Below are 12410 nucleotides of genomic sequence, written 5' to 3' on the forward strand. Positions count from 1 at the left end.
ACTACATGTTAATTAAAGTTTAATTACACATATACACATACATTTTGAACTAAAATCTTGGTCATAAAAAATGTATACGTCAACAAGATCCAACCTTGTTTAAAAATACCTGAACAACCCGTCATGCAGGCACACAAATAAAAACACCCAGACAGTACATAGTACTACAAATCCAAGAGCATATTCTGTTAACGTCCAGCTAGAGCAACACGTACTGAATTATCATTTTAAAGAGATTTTCAAAAGCAACACAGCTGTGTAACTGCAGGCTGACACATGAGATATTCTCGCCTCACCTTTAAAAGAGAAAAGAGCATTGACTGAAACCCATGCAAAATTCATTACTGCCCAAAACGAGTCTCTATGGCATAAGCTTGCAGAGCAGCTCGGATTTTCTATGGACTGCGTGAAGGTGCCAATGCAGACTCAATCTGCCCATAAAGTCTTACATAAACAGATGTATTTAATAGCAACAAGCACCCCGCTTTGCTTTTGTCCCAGCTGCTATGAAACTCAGACTTAACTTACATATGCTCACACACACTTTGATCCTGTTTCTGCACATTAAGGCTGTGTAAAGAGCAAGAAAGCGCTGATTTGTGCATGTGTATATATACTAGCTTTACATAAACACTTGCTGGATATGTAGATAAAAATCACTAACTATTCCAAACTTCCACTAAACTGTAAAACTCAACTCCACCGCGGCTCAAACAGTCTCTACAGCGGCTAGACGAGGTCTTTATACAAACAGCTGAACTTGGAGAGAGGTAAACGTCACTGTTTTTAAAATATAGCAGTGTTTTTGAAAACTAAAATTGTTTTTAAATAAGAACACGTTGAGAAGTCGCTCCTGTGATTTTCCTCAGAACGAGGTTAGCGCGGCTAGCCGTAGCATCTCTGCAGTTCTGAAGAGGCAAAATCGCGCTTGTTTTGAAGAAAACACAAAACATGACTCACCGATACAGTTTTCTTTGATACAGCTATCCGTAAGGGATCCGCAAAGATTTCACAAGTTTAAAAATGAGAGATGAACTCAAACTCTCGTTGACAGCATCACTCTCTGATCCGCCATCTTCACTCGGCTGTGATGCTGCCGTTGGCTCGAGACGCTCTACCTACCGAAAACTCTGGAACGAACCAAATCAATCCCTCAGATGGGGGGAGCCTCCCGTTACTCACAATTTCACATGACACCAGCTGAAAGTATTTTTTTTAAAGTGAAGCTTAAGTTGAACGTTTTAAAATGTTTCAATTGACAAATTGGAGTTATTAGAACAAAATACATGTGTTAAGATACTTTAATGGATACATTTGTTGAATTAAAATCCCCGCACTGTAGTCAAATTCGAAAGGCTTGTTTCCAACACAGTACACCTCTAAGCAGGTTTTATTTTTTTTTTCAGGTAGGGGCCCAAACAAGGACCTGTGTGAGATTATCGTGTATTATCTTTACATATTCGTGTTTTTAAAGTGCATCCTACCTGAACTTTCTGTAAAGTGGTTTGAGCACACGGTTTACTTTAAACGTAAATGTATACGTTAACACTACTTCTACATATATCATTCACAAGTGTTTTTTGGCACCAAAACCGACTTCGTGACTGAATAAGCAAAGAATGTCAGTGTGTGAATGTCATGTAAACCAACCGGAATCCCCGACAGACCACATTTCTGCATTTTCGATAATTAATCTTCTAGCGCCCCCAGGCGATGGAATCCCCTCGGTACAATGCTGGATTCTCTGCAGCAAGTCAAGGTGAGTTTTAATGAGGTGCATTTCTAACACGTGTGAATTTTATCAGATCTGGTCATCCCACTAACGATACAAACTACTGTTCAAACTTTTGGGGTCAGCGACAGAGGAAAAAAAAAGAAAACATTTATTTAGCAAAGATATCAAAAGTGACATGTAAGACAAATTTACAAAATACTTATATTTAAAAAGTAATCCCCACAAATATTAATCAGCACAGCTGTTTTCAAGAATGCGCACCAAATCAGCGTATCAAATGATTTCTGAAGGATCATGTGACCTTGAAGACTGGACTAATGATGCTAAAAATTAAGCTTTGCATCAAAATAGAAAACAAGTGTCAAAAAATATTTCATAATAACATTATATTAAATAATACTGCAGTTTTTACTTTTTTATTATTAATTAAATGCAGCCGCGTTAAGCATAAGAGGACCAACCCCAAACTTTTGGTGTATATAATAGTTAGAAGAACATAAATACACACAGATAAACACCTTTAGTGTTTTGATTGATCTTTATTAAGTAAACTAATATTGCTTTGTTCCAGTTTAGTTTTTCTCTTTTCCGAATTTATTCTAATTACATCCTCTTGCAATCAGCACAGTTTATATATTTATATAGATTTTTTGTTTGTTTTTTCCCAACCAAGCTACACTTGAAGAATACAAAAATATCACAGTACATTTTCTACTCAGTCACGCTCCACTAGCGAGTTCCAAGCTGGGGCCGAAGCTGGAAACACGGGAATCTGGCAGTGACATTTATAGACCACTCAACTAAAGTTAGTCAGAGGGGAGCAGTTAACCCATTTTAAATTGAGAACAGAAAATACGAGATTGTGTGGTTCGACTAAACCTCAAAAATATTCAATTGCACAGATACCAAAGCCTATTAACGGTATCGGAAACAGCTGGGATTCAATTCTAAAAGAACCCAATTTAAATGACGGGAAGCCCGAATTGTTTTTGACTGAAGTCACGGCTGATGTCAAGCTGTGTAAAGCCGTGTAATCTGGTCCAGCCAGACCTCTCTGTCCCAGCACTCAAGCCACCACCAACATCTGACCGGAAAAAGGAACTCGCAGAGCAGTCAGTAACAAAACTCTTCCATTCCACACCACACTATACAAAATACTAAAAACAAAACATTGAAGAATCCTCACCCGTACTTTGACTATTGTTTCATAATAAAGGTCTCTTTTATTCTTTTAACAAAGTTGTGTTTTTATTCCCCTCGTGTTTACAATGCCATCCACTATCCAACGATGAAATCCTTAAAGGCCGATGGAGGCTCTGTTCTCCAGGGTAGAGGAATGTTGCAGTACGAGTCTTGACATTTAGTGGTTTTGTTTAAACCTGAACCAAACATCAACATAGCAAGTGAGAACCTCTGTCCCTGTATTAACCATCTAAATGAACTCTGGGATTGCAAAGCATAGAAATCAGTGAATGAAAGATGTTAGGACACAGAAAAAACATAGATAGCCATTAAGTTACTAGACTGAACACACCGAAAAAAATCAAAAAATGAGAACAAAAACACGATCAGACACAACACTGAGAGCCACAACTTAACGAAGGAGGGACCCACTGACTGGAGTAATCACTCGCCCCAGTATCTCTGCACCACTTTCTCATGACTTCAGGGCCTGAAGGACTAAATGTTCGGTCATGTGGGTGGGCTTGTTCAGGAAGTCATCATGGCTACACTTCCTCTGGAGGGGAACGGAGAGTGCTGCGTGTGGGATTGAGCTGTGTTAGCGGTGTGTGGGGAAGATAGCTGCAGGAGATTGGGCGGCTCGGTCCCCGCTGGTCTCTAGAGCAGTCAGGGTGAGAAAGTGGCCATCTCCAACGAGATCCGCTGCCACAGTTCTTTAGTCTGTTTGCCCCTCTTCAGGTTCTGCAGCACATCGTTGAACTGCATCATGCCAACTGGTGTCAGGCAAAACGCCCCGCGGGCACTTCGGATGATGTTCACAAAGTCGTCGTAGTCGGCAGGAGTCAGATGGATCAGCCTATGGTGGATGTACTGGAAAAAACATAGAAAGACCGGTAGGACCATCAGAGCCACATGTAAAATGTACCATGAAAATGCCATGTCATGCCAACTATGAATTGCAGTTAGCAAGCCGTTAATAATGTCACGTTTCTGATTGAAACAGAGCATGTAAAAGGGACAGAGATGGAGAAAATGTAATATAGGCGGACAAATGGTTAATGCTTTTGCGTTTGCTCACAAAACTGTTGCCCGGATAAACTGCATTTAGTTTGCAAGTTGAAGAACATACAAGAATATTTAATAAATAAACAAATAATACATGGCGCTTTGTTCTGGGAGTTCAGTTTAGTTTCTATATGCGCTTCCTTATCGTTCAACAACATTTCATTACAGTCATGCCTTTCCGATCTCGCTGTGGTTAAACATGTGCGACATGAAAAATACATAAATATTCTTACTATTGGATGGCACTAACCTGAACCCATTTTAATCAAATGTAAACAGGTTATGAAGCGTCATGTCCCTGGATTTTTATAGGGACATGCAGCATATGGAGTGCATGTCCCACCAGCGACGTACGAAATGACTCAGTGACAGTCCGGGTAGGTTTCTACTCGAGTACAGCCTCTCGGTCCCTCATCTCATTATCCACGCATGGAGAGAGTGGATTGGAGCTGGCACTGTCTCCCTTTCACATTTACCCAACATTCATTTGCAAAGATTTACACTGGCAGACATATGGTAGTCTCCCCTTGATCTGGGCATTTTAAAATGTAAGGCCACTATGAGAGCTGCCACTTGCGCAGACATGTGCGTCGTTTGCCCATGCAACAACTTGAACCGCAAAATAAAGCCTAGCAGGTAACTGCAAGAGCGTGTCTGTGTGTGAGAGGGAGAGATAGCATGTGTGCGCTCTTGGCTTTGGGCTGTCACAGTGCGTTTGATGCCCTCTCATCAGTATGCTCCATCCTGTGAACAGACGCTGGCTTCCCTCTCTAGCTTTAAAACTCCAGAATTGTTCATGTACAATTTATATTCAGCGTGGGCGACAATGCCGTCACAATCCAGCCTCGGCACCACTCGAATGCTCTAAAACCCTACTCAAATTCTCTCCTTGAAACTTGAAACTTAGTCTAACGAATATGAAAACTAACTTTTTGAAATTGCTGCACTGCATTCAATACAAAAATGTCAGCTGTGACGGATGATCTCATGTGCTCGAGTGTAATTTTAACCGCTTCTGTCAGTGGAAGAATGCATGTTGCTTCTGGTGGATCGTCGGGCATCATCAGGGAACGGATTTATTTCTGCATTTTGTCTAATTAGGGATGTTATTAGTAATAATGTCAGCGTGATTAGTTTCCCAGGCTGAATCTTGGGGATTTGTGAGTCTGTACCTGTAAGTAGGCCTGCTGGCAGCGCTGCACGAGCTGGTGGAAGGCAGGAGTGCGGAGGTGTGCGTGGATATGTGCAGGATTTAACCTCTGCAGAGCCTCCATAATGATCTCCTGAAGGACAAACGGACTAAGAACACCTTTCGCTGCCCCCATGCAAAACTGGTACACGTGGTTCACACCTGAGGAGAGAGGAATAAGGAAACATTTTGAAATTAATCAGTAATACATTGTGTTCTAAAATTTTATACAAATTTATGATTCTGATTATCATTTAAACCAGTGCAAAAAGCAATGCTAATATACAACCATTTCAACCATTCTTTTTTTAGCACACCAGTGCATTGCCTTTTCTGTTTAAATTTTCCTTTTTCCCCACATGTATAAAATACAATGAGCCTATAAGTCCAAGACAGAATATCTTGGGATCAGAGCTGCAGCATAACACCTCGATAAAGACCATCTTTATGAATAATTTATTCAGAATTCATACCCATTTTTATAGTGGTAAAGTAATTAGCATTCTTTGTATGGTGCAATGTAATTATTATCGAAGCCCAGCAAGAAAATATCACCCGTAAGTTAAACATCAAGTGGTAGAAATGTTAATGCAAACAACTGTGGAGGACTGCATCTTTATAGATTACATCCGTAAAATGCGAGGTAAGATGTTTTAGAATATAATAAACCTTATATTGTTGTATTAGCTTTGCATGTCCCATGCATTTTGATGCAGTTTGAGAAAATATAGAACAGAAGGGCCCAAGGTATTTACTACAAAGGGCCAAAATTAAAACCTGACTGAAGGCTGTGGGCTAAAAGTGTTACATTATATAAAATTCAATAATATTCTCTCCATTGCAATGCAAAATAAATGTTATAAATGAAGATGTGCTTAACTTAATAATTACACAAAGGCCTGTTATTTAGTTCATCATGGAATTGAAAGCATCATGCCATTACATTTTATCATCAATCAACAGCCCTGTAATTTTATTTGTCAAGTTGCAATTTAAGTGTGCTGACATTTAGTGTTAAAAAGCAAATTGGATGTTTCACCACCCTTGTTTGTGTTTGTTATGTTCCAGACTACAGCAAGAGGAGAATCTGGAGCAAAAGGGGGAATATTCTGTCATCCTGATGAAGGCTCTCATGCTGAATAGTTGATATTAAAAGAAAGTTTATACTTAAATGAATGAGCAGTAATCATTTTTCTTAAAGTTTCTTCTCTTAACTGGCACCGACTCCAGAGGTGTGCGTTTGCTTCACCATTGTAAAGGTCCATGTCATTACCATCGTCTTAAGATATTCTTCAACTCCATTGGGGACCATTAGGAAAGCATCAAGAAACAAACTAGCCATTTCATAAAAAGCCTAACCTGAACATGGCAAAACAGCCTACTTCTACATTTTTTCAATTGTAACATTTAGGCCCATGAAAACTGGCAGCATGCTGTGATCAGCATGGGATAAAGCTCAGAGTAAGAGGAAAGACATCAGGATGTCAATAACTCAGCTGGAGACTCGCTGTAGAACCACCTCTCCTCTCTTCTCTGCTGAAGGTAAGGTAAACTGCCAACATATCATTTACAGTCTACTTCCAGCTATTACAACAGGTAACAGAAAATGGACTTGTTTTTCCTAGAAGACATATTACAAAGATATGTGGGCATACCAAGACGAGCAGCCAGGCCCAACAGCCACTTGACGTCTTCGGTGTACGGGGGGCTACGGGAAAAGTTGTTTGGATGATCGTTGTGGGCCCTCCTTCCCAACATCTCCAAGGCCAGCATGCCTAAATGAGGACAGGAAGATTTCACCATCAACACTCTTGTTCTGTTTGACACTGTACTGTATCATGTACTGAACTGACACATGCACCCAACGTCCTACTCTCCAGGATTTATGAGTACTCATAAAACTGAAATCATGCCTTTATTAATATTTCTCACTGTGAGAGTTCTTTGTCAGTCCTGCAACATGGACTCAACCGATCTCTCCCTCACCTCTCTTGATAATTAATCACCACAATTCAGGACCAGATGGATCCTAATGGGTGCAAAACAGCAACATAAGGACAGGCAAGCCATGCCCTAAAGGTTCTATGTAATTAGAAATCAGGCGTCCTTACCGACTCTGTAGGCCGAGTGGAGGTAGTGCAGGCCCTGCTGGCTGACTGGCTGACTGTGCTGCTCGTCTTCCACAGGGAAGGGTGTGCTGACCAGTGGGGCGGGCTGGGGCGAGAGTCCAGGAAGAGAAGCCCCCTGAATGGCCTGGATGGTGGCGCCTGAGTGTATTCCTCCTGCCGGGCAAAAAATAAAAAAAGGGTGAGAGGAGGTTTCATGTGTTTGTCTTTGAATTTGCAAACTGTCTAATAGTTTTGCTTCCCAACGATCTCTGGTGGACCTGTAAGGACAGTAACAAACTTTTGTCTGCACTGGACTAAAGGTGCACTAAATCATTTCACTGGCCTTGAATTTTGTATTCACAGCTAGAGGTGTGATTTTTTTGTTATCCGTGCCTTTGTAGAGCTTTGCAAACACAAATATCTCTTCTTTCTGCACTTCACCTCTGCTTTAGCTGGTTTAATAATCTACCTTTCTGAAAGTGATTTAAAATAATCCATTTGGCATCTCATTTTAAGTCACTTTGGTTGAGATCTTCTGCTAGAAAATGTAATATTTGTACATGTTATATCTGTCATTCATAAATATTACTCCACAACTGAAAGTGTCTGATAATTAGGAGTGGGAATCTTGGGCATCTCACAATTAGATCCAATTTGGAGTGACAACCCAATTCTAAAACAATTCCTGATTATTCTGTCATGCCCAGATAATTGAGACATCAAGTCTCTTAAACTGTTAATACAAAATCCACACTAAAGCCTTTTTTTCTGGTGGTGGGTTATTGCTTGGTGCCTTTTTTAGGGCTGTACTGTCATTTTGAAAAAGCAAATACACAGAGGTCATTTACATTCCTTATGAATGAGCTATTAACAAAACATCAAATATCCATCAAATTGAATATTCTTTTGTTAGAACATTGTTAAAAAAATACAACCAATTACATGGATTTGTCATCACTCCTACAGCCGTTGTATTAGAAATACTCACACAGCATAGCAGTTAACTACTTTTCCAAAATTAGGTAACGTAAGACAGTCTTACAATGAATAAATGATTAAAAAAATAATATTAAAAACTGTGATAATTATTTTTTTAAGAACTGAAAAAAAAACATCGCAGTCTGTGGAAAATAATCCAGTAGTTTTATATGTTTGTGTATTGAAACCAAATCTCAAAAAAAAGATGAAGACTAATGAACTGTTATTCCCCCCTCAACTCTACTCAAAACAGGGCTTTCTGAGAACAAATTAGATCTGAGTTGATCATATTATCTCAACATGGCACCCACTGTGAAGAACCACCCTTACATGGGAAAAAAACTGCTATTTAAAAGGCCTGATTTGACTCATGCAAGTATAAATATTTTAAATACATCAGATGACAGTACTATTCTCATTTCTGGCAAATTGCTGCAAATGTGAAAAACCTTGCATTTATTCAGCATTCATCTAAATAACGTTTGATATGCCCAAAAATGTGTCTTCATGTTAAGTTGGAATCAAATCTAACTTGTCGTCCTTACCTGCCACAGTAGTGCTAAGAGGCAGGGCTGCCTCTGTGGTATGGTATGGGTGGACAGCGATCTGAGTCATGGACGGCACTGGGACTCCAGGGAAAGTGACAGCAGTCGCTGCCATTGGAGGATGAGGGCCAGTAGCCACAGAAAATGGGTACTGAGCACCAATAAAAGCAGGGTGCATTCCCTGAGAAGACAAACAGACGCTCTTAAAACCTGGATGATACGTCTTCCTCGAGTCATATACCTGCCGTTGAAAAATTACAAAAGCCACAAAATAAAGTTAATCCAAGGGAATAGCTGTACAGATCATCATAGACATATAAACAAACTGTCAGGGGTCTCTCTCCATTCATATTCTGCCAGGAATGTGGCACTATGCATCACTGACTGCCAAGTAAGAGTCTGCTCTAGTGCTTAAATTTAGTATTTATCACCTTCAGTTAAATGCAGACCAATTAAATTACAGGCCGAGATAAAAATGCTAAGCACAGATAACTGAAACCCATAAATCATATCACAAAGAAAGAAAGAGAGCTCATACTTGTGGGTAGGCGGCCCCAGACACAGGGAAGACAGCAGGACGGGGAACGTGCTGAAGGGGGTGACCCAAATACTGCGGGGTGCAGACGGTGGGCAGATGGGTTTGGATGGTGGTGTAGGGATGCAGGCCTTGTGTGTGTGCCATGGCTGAGCCCGGCAGCGCGTGTGACTGGTAGATGGTGGAGCCGACAGAAATGACAGGAACTACAGCGGCTGCAGTCACTGTTGTAGTTACAGCTGCTACACCTGAAGAGTCCAAGACACCCGTGTTATCCAGGATACCACAGATTCCCTCGGGTGGCGTTCTTCTGACTCCACCATTGGCCCCACAGCGGCCAGACCCCTCTCGCTGGGCCCCAGAGCCTCCACCCACTGTTTGCTCATACAGCCAATACCACTGGTGAGCCACCTCAAACAAGACCTCCGGATAAACACCGCCTCCCTTTGCAGCCTCCTCAACTGCCATGCAAGCCTTCTCCAGCATCAGATTATCCTGAAGAGAGAACAAGACAGAAAAATGTTCTTTAAAGGCAACAAGCAGATGATTCTGATATTATTAAGAGTAAAAATGTGCAGATAATGATGTACAATGAAAGAAGGCTGAGTTGGACGATACCTGCTCCTTGCACTGCACCAGGGCTCTCTGAATCTCGTTGGGATTGAGGGCGTGAGCATGAGGCAAGCAGCTCAAGGCTAGCTCTGCCGCAGCACGCACCATATTGGGATCCCGTGCTCGTGATGCACGGTCTGCGAGTGACGCCACCTCCGGAGGTGTGAGGTGCCCATCCCAGCATTCCACCAGGATGTTGAGGGCAGCACTCCCAATCTCCATAGCCTGGCCTATGAAAAAAGACACAAGAATTTAAAACCAAACAGAAGGCAGGTTTGCCCACTTATATTCTAGCATACTGTATTAACTTCATTATCTATCTATCTTATACATCCAACATCTCTGCATCCATATATATCTATCAACCAGTATATATCCATCGATCCATATATATCAATTCATCTAAACCGATTTCTACTAGGGTGCTTCGATCAGGATTTTGAGGCCGATCACAGAAAGCAGTATCTGCTGATCCGATCACCGATGCAGATCTTTTTAAAGCCTTCTTTTTATCATGTACAATAATTTATAGTGATGATCCAATAAAGATTTGTAGACATTTATTAAGGGCCTCTCTTAGGTGACTTGTTAGGATTTTTTTATTTTTTATTTGAGGGGTGGAGGTGGCCATTTTTTCAAATATATATCTCTCTCACCTAAATGTATGATCACTGTATTTTTGTTTTTACAAATCGTGTAATTGTTGCACAATAGCTAACACAGCACAAACCTAATTTTGTGAGCTGTTTGCAGTGCGTATGTAGTCCATGTGTGGCAGAGAGCTGCACGGGTCCGATTTTGTAAATCCGCACCCGTCCGTACCCACAGTGCTTAAAACCGCACCCGACCCGTTTTCCGACAGCAGCACTAATTAAAATCCGCACCCGACCCGACCCGCACCCGCAATCAAATCAGTTTAGCCAATCACATTAGACACACTTTTTTTTTATTTTATTGCCAGGTCATTCAGAAGTTATTTATGGAAAACTCTTTTTAAAAGATATTCATTTTTGAATACATTTTATCTTAATTTTGATCAATGTTTTATCAATCAATTGCCCATATTTAATAAATAAGAAGCAAATATATAGCAGATAATGTAGCCAATAACCTTAGTGTAATTGAAAGAATTACTAAAAAATATTTTGCTACCTAAAAGTTAAATATTTTTTGTGTCACGCAGGCATGCATGTCTATTTCCCTCATATAAAACGCATGTGGACTGATATTTTTCATATGTCTGGACTCCTTTATTAATGGAGTAGGCTATATAAACAGACGTTTCAATATATTGGTATTAAATGCATTTTCTGAGAATTTATATTTCAAATTTTTACTGCAAATGTCGAAATACGTGCTCTTTGGTCCATCAGTGCTTGAGTCACTGATCACATTAGTATAAAATCTCATAATAAAATACAAAATTGACTGATTTATGAATGTATATGCATAGTTCTCATCTGTTGGAAATACAGATAAATGCTTTCATTTGTTGTATTTTTGATCCTGAAACAAAACAGAACAACAAAAGAGTGAATCATCAAGTGGAAGTGTATTGTTGTTTAAACACCTTTTTAGTGATCACATTAGTTGAGCTGTATGCGCAATATAATTTTATGATACAAATTTTGAAACAGGCTTAAATCAAACACATTTTACATCTGTTAACTAATGACTCATGCAGCTGTTCGCACAGATGTGATTTTTTTAAAAAGTGGAACATAGGCCTATTTTTATGTTTGCACGTGACTGAACCCGTGTTTAGACCCGTGTTTCCCCCGTGTCCGACCCGACCCGCACCCGTAACCGACACAGTTGGATATTTTTCACCCGTTTCAGCCAAATTTGCGGGTATCCGAACCCGTGCAGGACTCTAATGTGTGGTACAGAAGCAGCACGAATCAGTCTGCAACTGATCCAGGGCTGTTTACCACAAACACAACATTTATCCATTATTTTTATTATAAATCCAAACATTGTTACTTAAAATGCTTTTTCAACATTGTGATTCTTTATATACAGTAAAGTAATACAATCTTTCATCGGTTATTCAATGCTTTTTACTTTTGCATTTACTTTTAGATTTATATATTAAGTTGAAAACATTTAAAACAAAAATTTACACTACTTTTCTTAGGTTATCACAAACATTCTAAATTCAAACTTAACACTGACAGAAACAGTTAGCTCTACTGCCTTTTCTTTTGCATTTAAGGCTTTATTACAACCAATATCGCAGTTCATAAAGAACTTTAAAGGAAAAGTAAAAGTTATCTTTACCTTTAAACCTAGCCTATGTGTTGGCTGTGAAACACGTCAGACTTTAATTATATGCATTTATGGTGTAATAAATACATTTATAAGTCAATGTATGTGCATTGACTTTTACTTTAATTCTGCATGTGAGGCGCAACAAAAAAAAAGGCGTAGTGAGGAAACCATCTCTGCAGATGCGCCGCTT

General features: G+C 39.9%; 1 protein-coding gene across 4 annotated transcripts in view; it reads right to left on the minus strand.

Annotated features, from left to right (window-relative positions):
- Nucleotides 1–2254: 2254 nt before the first annotated feature.
- LOC113057323 (zinc finger SWIM domain-containing protein 8-like) overlaps nt 2255–12410 on the minus strand; it is a 40593-nt gene continuing 30437 nt past the window's right edge. The window contains exons 20-26 of one of the 4 annotated variants that reach the window (XM_026224668.1): nt 9956–10179; nt 9341–9832; nt 8803–8983; nt 7283–7453; nt 6827–6946; nt 5155–5333; nt 2255–3787 (exon numbers count right to left, since the gene is read on the minus strand). In XM_026224668.1, coding sequence (XP_026080453.1) covers nt 3584–3787; nt 5155–5333; nt 6827–6946; nt 7283–7453; nt 8803–8983; nt 9341–9832; nt 9956–10179 — 1571 coding nt within the window. In that variant the 3' untranslated portion in view covers nt 2255–3583. Of the gene's footprint in view, nt 3788–5154; nt 5334–6826; nt 6947–7103; nt 7201–7282; nt 7454–8802; nt 9044–9340; nt 9833–9955; nt 10180–12410 lie in introns of those variants that run through there. The other 3 variants (XM_026224667.1, XM_026224669.1, XR_003277800.1) reach the window with 3 other exon arrangements.

The sequence above is a fragment of the Carassius auratus genome, chromosome 38 (assembly GCF_003368295.1).
Source record: "Carassius auratus strain Wakin chromosome 38, ASM336829v1, whole genome shotgun sequence".
Classification (NCBI taxonomy): domain Eukaryota; kingdom Metazoa; phylum Chordata; class Actinopteri; order Cypriniformes; family Cyprinidae; genus Carassius; species Carassius auratus.